This window comes from Mustelus asterias, chromosome 10 (genome assembly GCF_964213995.1).
Source record: "Mustelus asterias chromosome 10, sMusAst1.hap1.1, whole genome shotgun sequence".
Lineage (NCBI taxonomy): Eukaryota > Metazoa > Chordata > Chondrichthyes > Carcharhiniformes > Triakidae > Mustelus > Mustelus asterias.
This window is the reverse complement of record NC_135810.1, coordinates 115,281,676-115,300,029: the sequence shown is the minus strand read 5'-3', so window position 1 is coordinate 115,300,029 and position 18,354 is coordinate 115,281,676. Positions and strand designations below refer to the sequence as shown.

General features: G+C 48.3%; 1 protein-coding gene across 1 annotated transcript in view; it reads left to right on the top strand.

Moving 5' to 3' along the window:
- Positions 1–17,276, top strand: part of mxra5a (matrix-remodelling associated 5a) — a 35,435-nt gene extending 18,159 nt beyond the window's left edge. The window contains exons 5-6 of the mRNA XM_078222880.1: positions 4,945–5,845; positions 15,272–17,276. Of these exons, the coding sequence (XP_078079006.1) occupies positions 4,945–5,845; positions 15,272–17,177 (2,807 nt within the window). The 3' untranslated portion in view covers positions 17,178–17,276. The remainder of the gene's footprint in view (positions 1–4,944; positions 5,846–15,271) is intronic.
- The last annotated feature ends 1,078 nt before the right edge of the window (positions 17,277–18,354 follow it).

Here is an 18,354-nt window from a genome sequence, read left to right as displayed (position 1 = left end):
TGGACATGTTCTTGGAGGTGTCATCACCTGACCTCCTGCTTTCAACTACCTCACTCTCACAGTCTCGCAATTATCCGAATACACAAGTGCTGGAATTTTACCGCCTTGCCCGCCCGAAGCTCGTAAGATCCCGCCCGAGGCCAACGGAGAATGGTGTTGTGTGAGCCTCACCCGCCCCGATTCCGGAGTGGGTGTGCTGGTAAAATTTCGACAAAGGTGTCCATACTAGTGGTGCATCGCCTTCCCAAGCAAATTGGAAATATCATAGAATCCCTACAGTGCAGCAGGAGGTTATTTGGCCCATCGAGTCTGCACCGATAACAATCCCACCTAGGCCCTATCCCCGTAACCCCACGTATTTACCCTGCTAATACCCCTGACACTAAGGGTCAATTTAGCATGGCTAATCAACCTAACCCACATGTCTTTGGAGTGAAATGAAATTAATGGATCCTTCATTAAACGATCGGATGGTAGCACAGTGGTTAGCATTGCTGCTTCACAGCGCCAGGGACCCAGGTTCGATTCCCGGCCTGGGTCACTGTCTGTGTGGAGTTTGGACATTCTCCCTGTGTCTGCATGGATTTCCTCCGGGTGCTCTGGTTTCCTCCCACATTCTGAAAGACGTGCTGGTTGGGTGCATTGACCCGAACAGGCGTTGGCCAGACTGTGACAACTAGGGGAATTTCACAATAACTTCATTGCAGTGTTAATGCAAGCCTTACTTGTGACTAATCAATAAACTTTAACTTTGGTTCATGACCATTGGTCAGTCCATTATTGCATGTCCAATAACTTTACAACGAGCAAACAAAAATGACGAAAGAGCTTTTTAAAAAATTATCCCGATGGTTTTCTTCCAGGATCGCTCATAGCCATGTCCTGGGGATTAGTCCTTACTTCCTGGGGTACTCTGGGGCAATTCTTGAACAGGTGCAATGCTGGCTACATGGTTTTACACAAAGCTGTGAGGCAGAAGGGTCTAGATTCAAGTCCCACTATGGATCAAGATTGATACATCTGTGTGGGATTAAAGGAGTGTTGCGCTATAAAATCTGTTGGCTCCTTGGTGAGAAACTTAAGCAGGTTTAAAAGATCCTGAGGCAAAATTTGGAGTAACCCAATTATAACCTTTAAATTGCTGTTCATTGTACATGAAGCACATTGGGCTGTCCAAAGTGCTACTTAAAGTGATTTCTATCTTAATATCGCACATGGTAGTGGAGGGAAGCTGCCTCGCATCCTTTAAAAAGTACCTGGATGAGCACTTGGCATATCATAACATTAAGAACATAAGAACATAAGAAATAGGAACAGGAGTAGGCCATCTAGCCCCTCGAGCCTGCCCCGCCATTCAATAAGATCATGGCTGATCTGACGTGGATCAGTACCACTTACCCGCCTGATCCCCATAACCCTTAATTCCCTTACCGATCAGGAATCCATCCATCCGCGCCTTAAACATATTCAGTGAGGTAGCCTCCACCACCTCAGTGGGCAGAGAATTCCAGAGATTCACCACCCTCTGGGAGAAGAAGTTCCTCCTCAACTCTGTCTTAAACCGACCCCCCTTTATTTTGAGGCTGTGTCCTCTAGTTTTAACTTCCTTACTAAGTGGAAAGAATCTCTCCGCCTCCACTCTATCCAGCCCCCGCATTATCTTATAAGTCTCCATAAGATCCCCCCTCATCCTTCTAAACTCCAACGAGTACAAACCCAATCTCCTCAGCCTCTCCTCATAATCCAAACCCCTCATCTCCGGTATCAACATTCAAGGCTACGAGCCAAGTGCTGGTAAATGGGATTAGGTGGGAGGTCAGGTACTCAATGGACCGAAGGACCTCCTCTGCACTGTATGATTCTCTGATTCTATCTCTATGTACATTATTTGTGTGGATTTCTAAACATTTGTTGAAGTTTCTTATGAATGTCTGTTTGCTAAAATTGAAACTCATGGAATTCTTAACAAACTATTAACCTGGTTTGGACTTTGCCTTAGTGACCAATGACAGAGAGTAGGGATAATGAGTATAAGACCATAAGATTTAGGAGCAGAATTAGGCCATTCGACCCATCAAGTCTGCTTCGCCATTCAATCATGTCTGGTAAGTTTCTCAACCCCATTATCCCACTTTTTTCCTGTAACCTTTGATCCCCTTACCAATCAAGAACCTATCTATCTCTGTCTTAAATACACTCAATAACCTGGCCTCAAAGGCCTTCTGTGGCAATGAATTACACAGATTATCACCCTCTGGCTGAAGAAATTGCTCCTTATCTCTCTAAAACCAATAGGGGGCAGCAGTGTCCATATGAATCATAGAATCCCTAACTATAGAAGAAGGCCATTCGGTCTATCGACCCTGCTCAGATAACAATCCCACCCAGGCCCGATCCCCGTAACCCCAGGTATTCACCCTGCTAATCCCCATGACGCTAAGGGACAATTTAACATGGCCAACCCGCACCTAACCTGCACATCTTTGGAGGACTGTGGGAGGAAACCGGAGCACCCGGAGGAAACCCACGCAGTTACAGGGAAAACGTGCAGACATCACACAGTCACCCGAGGCCAGGATTGAACCCGGGTCCCTGGCGCTGTGAGGCAGCAGTGCTAACCACTATGCCACCGTGCTGCCCATGATTTCTGAAAAAGGAACAACATTAATGTAGGAGGACTATGGCTGTTGGGAATTTTCTTGGCCTCATTCTCCTCTTGGAATGCCCAACTAAATGCTTCGGTGAGCCCTGGAGCCATGATGACTTATCAACGCTCCGGCAGAGTGTTGTCCCTCTATTTTGATTTTGGGGCTGTGTTTGAAGTGGCCATGGCATCACTTCCCTGGTCCGTGGGATCCAAGTCAGTGGTAAGGGATGACAACTTGGGGTTGGTGTTTCGGAACCAATAGACATTGGCCCATTTCAATGGCAAAGTAAATCCAGTGGCTATCGGAATTCACCGGACCGGCCCATCGGCCCGGATCCAGTCCCCGCCCAGAGCGGGTGGCAAATCGATAATTGTAATACAATTAACAGGTTTAATGGCCCATTCACCGCCCCAACCACCCCCCCATTCACCTGGGCAGCACCCCCCCACCCCCAGCGGCAACTGCACTGGGCAGGCCTTGGCAATGGTAATCACCAGCGTGGACATGGTATGCTGGACCCTGAGGGATCAGGGAGGACCACCTACTACTCAGAAACAAGGGAGGTCCTCACCCCTACCCTGCAAATCAGGGTAACCCCCTCCCTCCCTACGCCATGCCGGTATGGGAGTGACCTAACCACCCCTGAGACCCCTCCCCTCTCAGTACCCCCACAGCCCTCTCCCTCCTCCCCCCTCAGACCACCACTCAACCCTCCTCCCCCTCAGACGACGCTCAGCCTGTGCCCCCTTTAGGTTCCCTTTCAGGCCACGCACCTTGGCAATGCCAATGATGCATTGCCCCTGGCATCCTGGCACTGACACCCTGGCCTGGCGCCTTTGGCCCGAGGTGGTCAAAGAGGTAGGTCCCAGTGACCACTTGCCCCTCTGCCACTGCCAGGCTGCAGAGGAAGAGGCCCTCAAGGGTCTTGGGGGGTTGGGTGGGCTCGGGCTGGGGCAAGGAGTTCATCTTGCCACTCTTGCATGGGATGGTGTTCTGGTGGTTGGACAGCCCCTTTTAGCCATGGCAGACCTGAAGATCAGCCCTGGCATGGTGATTTCAGGCATCCACGTGATCAACATTTTCATTCCTGCCTGTCAGCTGTAAAAATGTTAAAGTGGCCAGGACATCTTAATCCCCATGTCCCCTGGTCATGTGGCAGGGTTTTAAATCACTGCAGCACTTCATCCTGCAGCAGAGAGTTTCCTTTCTCCCTGCTCAGGGGCTGCAGGTGAAAGCAAACCCCTTTGAAGTCCTCTGACAGAGAGATATCAATTTCATGAGGGGGGGGGTGGTGGTGGGTGGTGGTGGGAGGGTCCATTCTCCACAGCTGTGCACTCAACTACAATGTATTCACACAACTTTGATTTGAAGTCAAAGAATAAAGAACAGTACAGCACAGGAACAGGCCCTTCGGCCCACCAAGCCTGCGCCAATAATGTTGTCCCACCGAGACCAACCGCCTGTATCCCTCGATACCCCGCCTGTTCATGTGCCTATCCAGATAAGTCTTAAATGTGGCTAACGTAATGTAACCACCTCACTTGGCAGCGCATTACAGGCTCCCACCATCCTCTGTGTAAAAAAAACTCCCCCCGCACATCACCACTGAACCTTCCCTTACCTTGAACTTGTGTCCCCTTGTAATTGTCATTTCTGCCCTGGGAAAAAGCTTCCAACTGTTCACCCTATCCATATCCCTCATAATTTTATAAACTTCTGAGGTCGCCCCTCAGCCTCTGTCTTTACAGGGAGAGCAATCCCAGTTTATTCAATCTCTCCTCATAGCTAATACCCTCCATACCAGGCATCATCCTGGTAAACCTTTTCTGCACTCCCTCCAAGTCCAGCAAGACTTATAACCTCCCGATAGCTGGCCAGCTCTGCGACCCCCACCACGCCGGCTCTCCGTCCCCCCCGACGGCCCAATCGCGAGCCCCCCTGATCATTCCCAGAGACTTCAGTTCCGGGCCTGCTAATCATATTTAAATTAGATTAAAATTAGGATTTAAATACTTACCCTGTCTCCCTGCTGATTTCCGGCATGGAGCAGATGCCTCAGGATATCCGGTGCTGGGAGACGCTATTGCGGCGGGAATACACGCCCGAACCCAGCGAATCGGCCATTGCAGGATTCTCCCGCCTCACTGTGCTATAGAATTGTGGGTGTCAAACAGGGCCTGGGTGGGATTGTTGTCGGTACAGACTTGATGGGCGGAAAGGCCACTTCTGCACTGTAAGGATTCTATGATTCTATGAACATTACAATTATTGTGCTTCTTGCTCTTTGTTCATACAGGGGCTGTGATGATGGCAAGTAGCAAAGCATTACGATTTGAAGTCTTTGAGAATGGAACCTTTGGCATTCACAATGTCCAGGTCCAGGACCGTGGGCAGTACCTGTGCACAGCACGGAACCAGCACGGCACGGACAAGATGGTGATCACCCTGATTGTGTTGGCCCAGCCTCCGCGAATCGTCGGAGCCCGCTACAGAGACACCACCGTGTACCTCGGAGAGCCCTTCCTGGCGGAGTGCAAGGCCGACGGGATGCCCAGCCCCCAGGTTTCGTGGCTGTTGCCAGGCCGGAAGCTCGTGCAGAGGCCGGGCAGCACCGGGAGCAGCCTGACGCTGCTGCAGAACGGGACCCTGTCCATCAGGGAGACAGCCTTCTCGGACAGGGGGGTTTACAAGTGCATCGCCAGCAACGCCGTGGGAGCGGACACCGTGACGGTGAGACTGCACATCGCGGCGCTGCCTCCTATGATCCAACAGGCAAGGACCGAGAGCGTCTCGGTCGTCCTGGGGCAGGGCGCTCACGTCCACTGCACTGCCAAAGCTGCACCCCCGGCAAACATCCGCTGGGTCCTTTTCGATGGGACACAGATCCGACCCTCTCAATTTATCAACGGCAACCTGTTTGTTTTTCCCAACGGGACCCTCTACATCCGGAAACTGTCGGAGCGATATGTCGGGAACTATGAATGCGTGGCAACCAATGTAGTCGGTGTGGCAAGGAGAACGGTGAGCCTAAACCTTCAAAAGCATTCGGCTACTGCCAAGATTACCGTGTCATCTCCCCAGAGAGTGGACGTCAGCTATGGAAGCGCTCTACGCCTGGACTGTGTTGCCGCAGGAGACCCAGGGCCCCGAATACTCTGGAGGCTCCCTTCAAAATTGCTGGTGGATTCGCGCTACAGGTAATTAATACTTACAGGGGACCTTGACAGCAGAGGCTCGATGGGTAAATGCGCAAGTGTGTTACTGAGCCTTACCCTGCCTCTCCACCAATTTCCAGCAAAGAGCAGATGCCGCCGGAAATCCGGCGCTGGGGGATGCCATCGCGGCGGGAACGCGAATCGGCTGCTGCAGGATTCTCCCAGTCCACTTAGCGCAGCGGGATGGGAAAATTGTCCCCAGAGTGGGGGTTTGGTGCTGATTGGATTGTTCTACATAGAACCGGCAGGACTTGATGGGGTGAATGGCCTCCTTCTGTGCCATAATAACTCTGTAAAACCTGGACGATCCTTAGTCCCCAACACACTGAGACTGATTATAGCATCTTTGCTAATTCCTTCAATTTTTTATTCATTCAGGGGATGTGGGCCTTGCTGGCTTGGCCAGCTTTTACTGCCCATCCCTAATTGCCCTTGAGAAGGTAGTGGCTCGCAAATGTGACGGTCAGCTGTGGTCGGTTGGACATGCACTTGTGCTTTCCGTCAGAATGTGTTCGAGTCTCTCTCCAGCAACACCAATGCTGAATTCCAGGCCGACACATCAGCCTCGGAGTCCTGCATTGCTGGAAATGTCATCAGCCCTCTCGTGTGGCTCTGTAAAATCCCATGGCACTAATTCATGGGGACGGCAAGGTGGTACAGTGATTAGCACTGCTGCTTCACAGCGCCAGGGACCCAGGTTCGATTCCCGGTTTGGGTCACTGCCTGTGTGGAGTTTGCACATTCTCCCTGTGGGTGCGTGGGTTTCCTCCGGATACTCCGGTTTCCTCCCACAGTCTAAGGATGTGCTGGTTAGGTGGATTGGCCATGATAAATTGCTCATTAGTGGCCCTAAATATGTAGGTGAGGGAGGTTACCCATGGGAAATGTGTGGGGGTTATAAGGATGGGGCGGGGGGTGGAAAGGGCCTGGGGTAAGATACCCTGTCAGAAAGTCAGTGCAGGCTCAATGGGCTGAATGGCCTCTTCTGTACTGTAGGGATTCTATGATTTCGAAAGAATGAAAAGACTTGTGATGACATCGCCTTTTCCATGACCATCATATGTCCCAAAGCTCTTTACAGCCAATGAAGTATTCTCAAATTGAAGTCACTGTTGTAATGTCAGGAATGCAGCAGCCAAGATGTGTGTGGCAAACTCCCATCAAATGCTGGAAAATCTCAGCAGGTCCAACAGCATCTGTGGAGAGAGAATAGAGCCAACGCTTTGAGTCTGGATGACCCTTCATCAGAGCTGAAAAAAACTGGAAGTAGGATGAGATTTATGCTGTATGATGTTGACTCAAGGGTAAGTATCGGCTAGGACAAAGGGGAGAACTTCTCTGCTCCTTACCAAGATAGTGCCGTGGGATCTTTTACTTAGACCTGAGCAGGAAGATGGGACCTTGATCCAACTTCTCATCCTAAAGACAGAGAGAAATTCTTCCTGATCTCATGGTTATATAGTTATCCCTCAACCAACATCACAAAACAAAAAGGCAGACTATCTGATTTTTCACTGCCATGCATCTTAAATATAGAAACATAGAAAATAGGTGCAGGAGGAGGCCATTCAGCCCTTTGAGCCTGCACCACCATTCAATATGATCATGGCTGATCATGCACTTTCAGTATCCCACTCCCACTTTCTCTCCATACCCCTTGATCCCTTTATCTGCAAGGGCCACGTCCAGCTCCCTCTTGAACATATCTAATGAACTGGCCCCAACAGCTTTCTGTGGTAGAGAATTCCACAGGTTCACAACTCTCTGAGTGAAGAAGTTCTTCCTCATCTCAGTCCCGAATGGCACATCCCTTATTCTTAGACTGTGACCCCTAGTTCTGGACTTCCCCAACATCAGGAACATTCTTCCCATATTTAGCCTGTCCTGTCCCATCAGGATTGTATATGTTTCGATGAGATCCCCTCTCATTCTTCTAAATTCCAGCGAGTACAAGCCCAGTCGATCCAGTCTCTCTTCATATGTCAGTCCTGTCATTCCAGGAATCAGTCTGGTGAAGCTTTGCTGAATTCCCTCAATAGCAAGACTGTCCTTCCTCAGACTAGGATACCAGAACTGCACACAATACTCAAGGCTCTGTATAACTGCAGTAAGACTTCCTTACCCCATACTCAAATCCTCTTGCTATGAATGCCAGAATGCCATTAGCTTTCCTCACCACCTACTGTACCTGCATGCCAACCTCCAGCGACTGTTTCACCATGACACCCAGGTCACATTGCACTTCCCCTTTTCCTAAACTATCATTCAGATAATAATCTTCCTTCCTGTTTTTGTCACCAAAGTGGATAACCTCACATTTATCCATGTTATGTTACATTTACCAAGTATTTACCCATTCAGTCAGCCTATCCAAGTCACCCTGCAGCCTCTTAGCGTCCTCCCCACAGCACACACTGTCACCCAGCTTAGTAGCATCTGCACATTTGGAGATATTGCCTTCAATTCCTTCATCCAAATCATTAATGTATATTGTGAACAACTGGGGTCCTAGCACTGAGCCCTGCGGTATACCAATAGTCACTGCCTGCCACTCTCTGCTTCCTGTCTGCCAACCAGTTCTCTATCCACATCAAAACATTACCCCCAATACCATGAACTTTAATTTTACTCACTAATCTCTTGTGCGCGATCTTGTCAAAAGCCTTTTGAAAGTCCAAATACACAACATCCACTGGTTCACCCTTGTCCACTCTACTGGTCACATCCTCAAATAAATTCCAGAAGATTTGTCAAGCACGATTTCCCTTTAGTGAATCCGTGCTGACTTGGACTGATCCTGTCACCACTTTCCAAATGCTCAGTTATTACATCCTTAATAATTGCATTTTCCCCACCATGAAAGTCAGTCTAACCGGTCTATAGTTCCTTGTTTCCTCTCTTCCTCTTTTTTGAAAATTGGGGTTACATTAGCTACCCTCCAATCCACTGGAACTCTTCCAGAGTCTATAGAATGCTGAAAAATGATTACCAATGCATCCACTATTTCTAGGGCCATTTCCTTGAGTACACTGGGATGCAGAGAATCAGGCCCTGGGGATTTATCGGGTTTTAATCACAGCAATTTCCCCAGTATGATTTCCTGACTAATAAGGATTTCCTTCAGTTCCTCCTTCAGGTTAGATCCTCTGTTCCCTAGTATTTCTGGAAGGTTATTTGTGTCCTCCTTAGTGAAGACAGATCCAAAGTATTTTTTCAGCTGGTCTGCCATCTCTTTGTTGCCCAGTTTTTTGTTTCTATTACAACAATTCATCAGTAGTTTAATGGCTGTTAATGCTTCACAGGCACATTCTGACATTTTAAAAGGTGCTGTGTAAGTGTAAGACTTTCTATTGTATATTCAATGGAAGCTGGACTGTGCAGTTGCGATTTGACAATGAATTGCTTTGTTTTGCAATAATGATTAAGTGAATTCAGCTGGGGATTAACTCTTCACTGCATGACATATTCATTTGAATAGATCGGTGAGGGGATTAGGAATCTGACAGCAGAGGTGACTTTAATCTGAAGTGTGACATGGCGTCACCCAGATTGAAATCCATTTTGGGCTGTAAGGGCAGCAGGCCGATTAGTAGCGAGCAGCTCAGAATTATAGAATCCCTAAAGTGCAGGAGGAGGCCATTCAGCCCATCGAGGCCCTATCCCTGTAACTTCGCATATTTACCCTGTTAATCTCCCTGACACTAAGGGGCAATTTAGCATTGCCAATCCATCTAACTTGCACATCTTTGGCGTGTGGGAGGAAACCAGAGCACCCAGAGGAAACCCACGCAGACATGGGGAGAATGTGCAAACTCCACACAGACAGTGACCCAAGCCAGGAATCGAACCCGGGTCCCTGGCGCTGTGAGGCAGCAGCGCTAACCATTGTGCCACCATGCCGTGCCATTCAGGCTTAGCCTACTGCTCAAGCCCTCTTCTCATCACCCCAGCAATGACCTCCAACACTGAAACCAGATCATTTCAGTACAGCAACAGCAACAGTTGAGGTTTATCAGAGTGGCTTTAAAGTAATAAAATGTCCCAAGGTGCTTTGCAGTAGCATTATCAAAGAAAAGGTGACACTGGGCCACACAAGGAAATATTAGTTCAGATGACCAAAAGCTTGGTTAGGTTTTAAGGATTGTCCTAATAAAAGATAAAAATGACTTTGTCCTCATTCCTATAAGTGCCGTTCCCCATTTCTGGATGAGCAGAGGCGAATTAATTGGGGATCAATGAGTGGAACTCCAACTGATGTACACACTGACGGCTGCAATGATTTGATATGCTGTTCACAAATAAATTCCTGCCTCCATGACATTAGGCAACCAAGTCCGCGGGGAATCTATCTGTCCTCCTTTATGCCTTCCTTAGAGTTAGCACTGCTGCCTCACAGTGCCAGGAGCCCGGGTTCGATTCCCGGCTTGGGTCACTGTCTGTGTGGAGTTTGCACATTCTCCCCGTGTCTGCGTGGGTTTCCTCCGAGTGCTCCGGTTTCCTCCCACAGTCCAAAGATGTGCAGGTTAGGTGGATTGGCCGTGCTAAATTGTCCCTTAGTGTCAGGGGGACTAGGAAGGGTAAATGCATGGGGTTATGGAGATAGGGCCGGGTGGGATTGTGGTCGGTGCAGACACGGTGGGCCGAAAGGCCTCCTTCTGCACTGTAGGATTCTATGATTCTACAAAGTAGATAGGCAGAGATACATGTGAAGGTAAATCTTTACTCCCTCCCTTCCTCCCTCCCTATGAGAATTGGTAGGAAGGATCTGGATTCTGTTCCTTCTTGTTGCAGCGGTAAACCTCAGATCACTCCATGTCTATAATATTTTGGTAAGATACTGCATAACTTGTTATCTGTTTTAAGTAGTGTCTAAATCTGCTGTTTCTGATATAATAATGTCACCACAACCTCCTTTCACTTTTTCTGAATTAACCAATAAGGAGATACCAGTGGGTCAGTGACTATAAACAAAAGTGTTCCCCTCTGAACAAAGAGAACAAAGAGCAGTACAGCACAGGAACAGGCCCTTCGGCCCACCAAGTCTGTGCCGACACAGATGCCTCTCTAATCTAGTATTTTCTTGCCTCTGTGTGGTCCATATCCCTCTATTCCCTGACTATTCATATATCTGTCCAGATGCCTCTTGAATGTTGTTATAGAATCTGCTTCCACCACCTCCTCTGGCAGCGCGTTCCAGGCATTCACCACCCTCTGTGTGAAAAACTTGCCCCTTACATCTCCTTTAAACTTTCCCCCTCTCACTCTCAACCTACGCCCCTGAGTAATTGACCCTTCGACCCTGGGAAAAAGACTCTGACTATCCACTCTATCCAAGCCTGTCATAATCTTGTAAACCTCTATCAGGTACCCCTTCATCCTCCGACGCTCCAGTGAAAACAATCCAAGTTTCTTCACAGTCCATATTCATAAAACCAAGCAACATCCTGGTAAATCTCTTCTGCACCCTTTCCAATGCATCAACATCCTTCCGTTAGTGTGGCCACCAGAATTGTACACAATACTCCACATGTGGCCTAACCAAAGTCTTATACAGCTGCAACATACTTTTCCAATTCCTATACTCAACGCCTGGACCGATGAAGGCCAGCATGCCATACGCTTTCCGGACCACCTTGTCAACCTGAGTTGCCATCTTGAGGGAACTGTGGATCTGCACGCTTAGATCCATCTATATGTTAATATTTCTAAGGGCACTACCAATTACTGTGTACTTTCCTGCTGCAGTAGACCTTCTAACTTGCATCACCTCACATTTGTTCGGGTTTAATTCCATTTGCCATCTTTTGACCCAGGTCTCCAGCTGATTTATATCCTGCTGTATCCTCCGACAATCCTCCTCACTATCTGCTACTCCCCCAATTTCTTTATCATCTGCAAAATTACTAATCAGACCACCTACTTTTTCCTCCAAATCATTTTTATATATATTACAAACAACAAAGACCCCAGCACTGATCCTTGTGGAACACCGCTTGTCGCAGATCTTCAGTTAGTAAAGTACCCTTCCACTGCTACTCTGCTTTTTATGGCCAAGCCAGTTTTGTATCCATCTTACCAGCTCACCTTGGATCCCATGTGACTTCACCTTCAGCCTGCCATGAGGAACCTTATCGAAGACTTTACCAAAGTCCATGTACACAACATCCACTGCCTTGTCCTGTCAATCTTTCTTGTCACTTCCTCAAAGAACTCAATCAAGTTTGTGAGACACGACCTCCCCTTCACAAAACCATGCTGCCTATCGCTAATAAGCCTATTCTCTTCCAGATGTGAGTGCATCCAATCCCTAAGAATCTTCTCCAATAATTTCCCCACCACTGATGTAAGGCTCACAGGCCTGTAATTTTGATGTGCTTTGATTTGATTTATTATTGCCACATGTACTAATATACAGTGAAAAGTATTGTTTCTTGCGCGCTATACAGACAAAGCATACCGTTCATAGAGAAGAAAAGGAGAGAGTGCAGAATGTAGTGTTACAGTCATAGCTAGGGTGGAGAGAAAGATCAACTTAATGCGAGGTAGGTCCATTCAAAAGTCTGACAGCAGCAGGGAAGAAGCTGTTCTTGAGTCAGTTGGTACGTGCCCTCAGACTTTTGTATCTTTATCCCGATGGAAGAAGGTGGAAGAATGTCCGGGGTGTGTGGGGTCCTTGATTATGCTGTCTGCTTTTCCGAGGCAGCGGGAAGTGTAGACAGAGTCAATGGATGGGAGGCTGGTTTGCGAGATGGATTGGCTGACATTCACAACCATTTGTAGCTTCTTGCGGTCTTGGGCAGAGCAATTCCCCAATTATCTCTTCTGCCCTTCTAAAACAGAGGAACAATGTTAGCTACACTCCAATCCTCTGGTACCTCACCCATGCCTAAAGAGGATACAAAGATTTGGCCATAGCATCAGCAATTTCTTCCCTTGCCTCCCTCAGTATTCTGGGATAGACCCTATCTGGCCCTGGGGACTTGTCCACCTTAATGTTTTTCAAAACCCCCACTACCTCCACCCTTTTTATCTCAACATGTCCAAGAATGTCAACATCCTCCTTTCTACACTCCACATCTTTCTCCTTTGTGAATACTGATGCAAAGTACTCATTAAGGACCTCACCACCTCATCTGGCTCCACACACAAATTCCCTCTACTGTCCTTGAATGGACCTACCCTTTCCTTAGCTATCCTCTTCCTCCTTGTATATGCATAAAGAGCCTTGGGATTCTCTTTAATCCTGCCTACAAAGGACATTTCATGGACCCTTTTTTCCCTCCTAAGTCCCTGTTTAAGCTCTTTCCTGCTATCTTTGTATTCCTCAAGAGCCGTATCAGTTTTCAATTTCCTGAAATTCATGTATGCCTCCTTCTTCTTTTTCTCACAGCCCACAATCTCTCTTTTCATCCAAGGTTCCCGAATCTTGCCATCTTTATCCTTCATTTTTACAGGGACATACTTGTCCTGAATTGTTAACAGCTGACTTTTAAAAGACTCCACAATTTGGATGTGGATTTACCCTCAGTCACCCCCAGTCCGCATTCCCTAGCTCCTGCCTAATTCTGTCGTAGTTAGCCTTCCCCCCCTGTAGTACTTTCATTCTGAGACTACTTCTGTCCTTTTCTACAAGTATCTTTTGCCCTCCTAAGTCCCACCAAATTCTTTGACCTCGCTACGAGCATGGCATGAACAGGAGGCAAGATCGCGCCCTTAGTATTTGGCTACATCCTGAACCAAGTTTTATTTTGTCCTAATGTTGAATCAGAGGAATAGCAAAACTCAGCCTGTTATTAAAAGGTTTTTATTCATTTCTCATGTTCTGATTTTCCTCCTTCCTCTCTTGGAAGTCGTGATGCATTTTGGGAGTACAGTTCCACAAGTACTGTACTCCCAAAATGCTTTGACAAAGAGTCATCTGGACTCGAAACGTCAGGTCTTTTCTCTCCTTACAGATGCTGCCAGACCTGCTGAGATTTTCCAGCATTTTCTCTTTTGGTCCAAGGCACGAACTAGGTTGCAGCACATTCAAGTAGCAAAGCTTACTATTGAGACTCACTTATGCCGGCTCTAACATCTCCAATTCCAAGCCCACCCCTCATAAAGTTTATTTATTAGTGTCACAAGTAGACTTACATTAACATTGCAATGAAGTTACAGTGAAAATCCCCAAGTCGCCACACCCTGGCGCCACGGTAGCACAGTGGTTAGCACTGCTGCTTCACAGCTCCAGGGTCCCGGGTTCGATTCCTGGATCGGGTCACTGTCTGTGTGGAGTTTGCACATTCTCCTCGTGTCTGCGTGGGTTTCCTCCGGGTGCTCCGGTTTCCTCCCACAGTCCAAAGATGTGCGGGTTAGGTTGATTGGCCAGGTTAAAAATTGCCCCTTAGAGTCCTGGGATGTGTAGGTTAGAGGGATTAGCGGGTAAAATATGTGGGGGTAGGGCCTGGGTGGGATTGTGGTCGGTGCAGACTCGATGGGCCGAATGGCCTCCTTCTGCACTGTAGGCTTTCTATGATTTCTATTCGGGTACACTGAGGGAGAATTTAGCATGGCCAATGCACCTAACCAGCATGTCTTTCGGACTGTGGGAGAAAACCGGAACACCCAGAGGAAACCCATGCAGATATGGGGAGAACATTCAGACTGTGCACAGACAGTGACCCAAGCCGGGAATTGAACCCGGGTCTCCGGTGCTGTGAGGCAGCAGTGGTAACGACTGTGTGCCACATTGCTCACACATGCTCAAATGGGCCAGCTGAGATCTGCTACCTCAAGAAGAGTCACAAGAGCAAATTATTGGTCAAGCCTTTAATGTTTTCAGGTACAGTTGCATTGGACTGGGGTGGGCACACTAAGAAGTCTCACAACACCAGGTGAAAGTCTAACAGGTTTATTTGGTATCACGAGCTTTCGGAACGCTGCCCCTTCATCAGGTGAGTGGGTCTCCACTCACTGGTGAAAGAGCAGTGCTCCGACAGCTTGCGATACCAAATAAACCTGTTGGACTTTAACCTGGTGTTGTGAGACTTCTTAGAATGTCATGGAGATATGTATGTATACATAAGGGTGGCACAGTGGTTAGGACTGCTGCCTCTCAGCGCCAGGGACCTGGGCTCAATTCCCGGCTTGGGTCACTGTCTGTGTGGAGTTTGCACATTCTCCCCGTGTCTGCGTGGGTTTTCACCAAGGGCTCCGGTTTCCTCCCACAGTCTGAAAGACGTGCTGGTTAGATGCATTGACCCGAACAGGCACCAGAATGTGGCGACTCGGGGAATTTCACAGTAACTTCATTGCAGTGTTAATGTAAGCCTTACTTGTGACTAATAAATAAACTTTATATATATATAAGTTCTAGCGACTCTTCAACTGTTGGCCGCTGAACTCTGATTACGTTTTGTTTTTCAGTTACAGCAAGAGAATCAAAGTGTACAACAATGGCACTCTCGTGGTCCAATCAGTGACAGACAAAGACGCAGGCGACTACCTCTGTGTGGCCAGAAACAAGATGGGCGATGACTTCATGGTGCTCAAGGTCAACGTGATGATGAAGCCGGCAAAGATTGAATACAAGCAAGATGCCAAGCATAAGGTCATGTATGGAAAAGACCTCAAAGTAGACTGCATAGCATCAGGATTGCCAGACCCAGAGATCTCGTGGGGACTGCCGGATGGCACCATGGTCAACAGTGTCATGCAGTCCGATGACAGCGGGACCCGAACGCGGAGGTATGTTGTGTTTGATAACGGCACCCTGTACTTCAACGAGGTCGGGCTGAAAGACGAGGGTGACTACACTTGCTATGCGGTGAATCAGATCGGCAAGGACGAGATGAAAGTCAATGTGAAAGTGGTAGCAGAACCCCCAACTTTCCAAAGCGATGCTCCCTCCCTTGTTCAGGTGGCGTACGGTGAGACCTGTACCTTAAAATGTGAAGCCAAAGGAGAGCCAACTCCCAGGATCAGCTGGTATTCTCCAACCAACGGGTTCATCCCGCCTTCACCCAAGTACCAGGTCACGACTGATGGAACTCTTCTTATACACAAGGTACAGAGATCAGACAGCGGAAACTACACCTGCATTGCAAGAAACACGGCAGGAGAGAACAAAAGAGTCATCACCGTGCAGGTGAACATTGAAGCACCGAGTATTAATGGACAGAAGGGTGCAAATACAGTAATAAAGGAAACAGCAATGAGGGAAGGCCGTAAGCAAATAGACTGCAAAGCAGAAGGGGTACCCCCTCCCCGGGTCATGTGGGTGCTGTCAGAAAATGTAGTTGTAACAGCCCCATATCATGGAAATAGAATTCAGGTACATCGCAATGGGACACTTGACATTCGGAGCGTGAGGAGCTCGGATGCAGAGCAGTTAATGTGTATAGCTCACAGTGACGGAGGGGAAGCCAGGCTCACTGTGCACCTCAAAGTGCTGGACAACCTGGAGAAGCCTTCGTTTACCAACCCACTCAATGCGGGCGTCGCGATCGTGATTGGTAACAGTGTGAACCTGAACTGCTCCTCCAGAGGGAACCCCACTCCGGAAACAACCTGGATCCTTCCGGACGGAAGCAGGCTCCTGAGCGGCCAGCGGTTGTCAAAGATGTACCACAGGAGTGACGGCACCTTGCACATCACCAGCCCTTCCGCCGCAGAGGCTGGAGCCTATCGCTGCATCGCCAGGAACACGGTGGGCTCCACCGAGAGGCTGGTCACCTTGGAGATTGGCCACAAACCAGAGATACGCAATCGCTACACAAACCTGGTCAGGATTCTGCCGGGGGAAAGGATGAGGCTGGACTGTATGATAGGGGGCAATCCGCAGCCTCAGTTATCCTGGGTCTTACCCAGTGGGGTGGTGATGAACAGACCGCAGAGCCTGGGCCGATTCTCCCTCTTGCAGAACGGCTCCCTCGTGGTTCGTGACGCCTCTGTGTACGACAGAGGCACTTACTCCTGCAAAGCGGTGAGCGAGCTGGGCCTCAGTTTCATGAGCGTGGCCGTGATTGTCATAGCCTACCCACCGCGCATCACGAACGGCCCGACGCCCGTGACGTACACCAGGCGCGGCGTCTCGGTCCAGCTGAGCTGCATGTCCATGGGCATCCCGAAAGCGGAGATAAGCTGGGAGCTGCCGGACAAGACTCGACTCACTGCAGTGAACCAGCCTCGCCTGATTGGCAACAAATACCTCGACCCTCAGGGGTTACTCATCTTACAAAACCCGACCAACAAAGACACTGGCTTCTACAAATGCACTGCAAAGAACCTGCTGGGCAGCGACTCAAAGGTAACCTATGTTCACGTTTTTTAAAGGAGAATTTCCTTCAAATTGTTTTTTTTTCTTCAGTAAATGCCCAAGGAACTGCCTTTCCGTGTGCAGTGGACAATGCCCAGTTTGAAGATCACCCTGCGAAGCATTGCGGAAAAACGGACGCACAAAATATTGCTTCGACGTTCTATCGAAGGATTTCCCTCCAAAGTTCCTCTTCGATATTGGTAGTATGCATTTCTTTGTTGACTTGTGTCTTAAAAGGAGGCACGTGGATTTCAGATTGGTGCTCCATGGGAAATAACCGCTGAGCGTTTCAAGCAATGAGCCGCCTTCCATCACCGCCGGCTCCGACAGGAGGTTAGGAAAAGATTAGGAAAAGCACGCCACTCACCAGTACCCGGGATCCTGCAAAGGCAAATGCCATTTGTCTCTCTCTAATGGTCATTGCCTGAAGTGAAAGAGAAATCTTGACTCTAATGTTCAGTGAAAAACTGCCTCGGCGACGAATCCTATTGTGGTCGAGCCCGTTCATAGTGAACTCCTCCGTGACCCCTGGATCATTATAGGTAGAGCAAGGGTGCCGTCAGTGAACAATGGGTGCTCTTGCAATTAACAACAAGCTGTAAGCTATAGAAAATGGGACTTGAAGCCTTTTCTATATTAACATGACAGTCAAATTTAGGAGTCAGATAATATCGACTGATGCATTTTATACAGTTATTAATCCTAATTATTTTACTAACCAAACTTGATTTTACAAAGTAGGTAATTTGCATTGCAAGCAGCGATTTTGAAAAAAAATCTCCCTCTCTCAAGTGGCTTCATAAAACCATACAGCGCAGAAGGAGGCCATTCGGCCCATCTTGCCTGCGGTAGCTCTTTGAAAAAGTTATCCAATTAGTCCTACTCACCTGCTCTGTTGTCACCATCCAATGATTTTCTTTTTCTTTTTATTTGTCCAATTCCCTTAGGGGAGTGACGATTAAATTTGCTTCCATTGCCCTTTCACACAATGCATTTCAGATCGTAACAACGAGCAGCTTTAAAACATTCCCCCCCCCCCCCCCCTCCCCCACCTCCTCCTCTCCTTCTTTGACCAATCATTTTAAATTGCTCCCTTCCGGTTGTCAAATCACCTATCCCTGGAACCAGCCTCTCCTTATTTTGCTTCACCAGAACCTTTCGTTTTGTTCACCTCTTTTCCCGTCTATTGTTG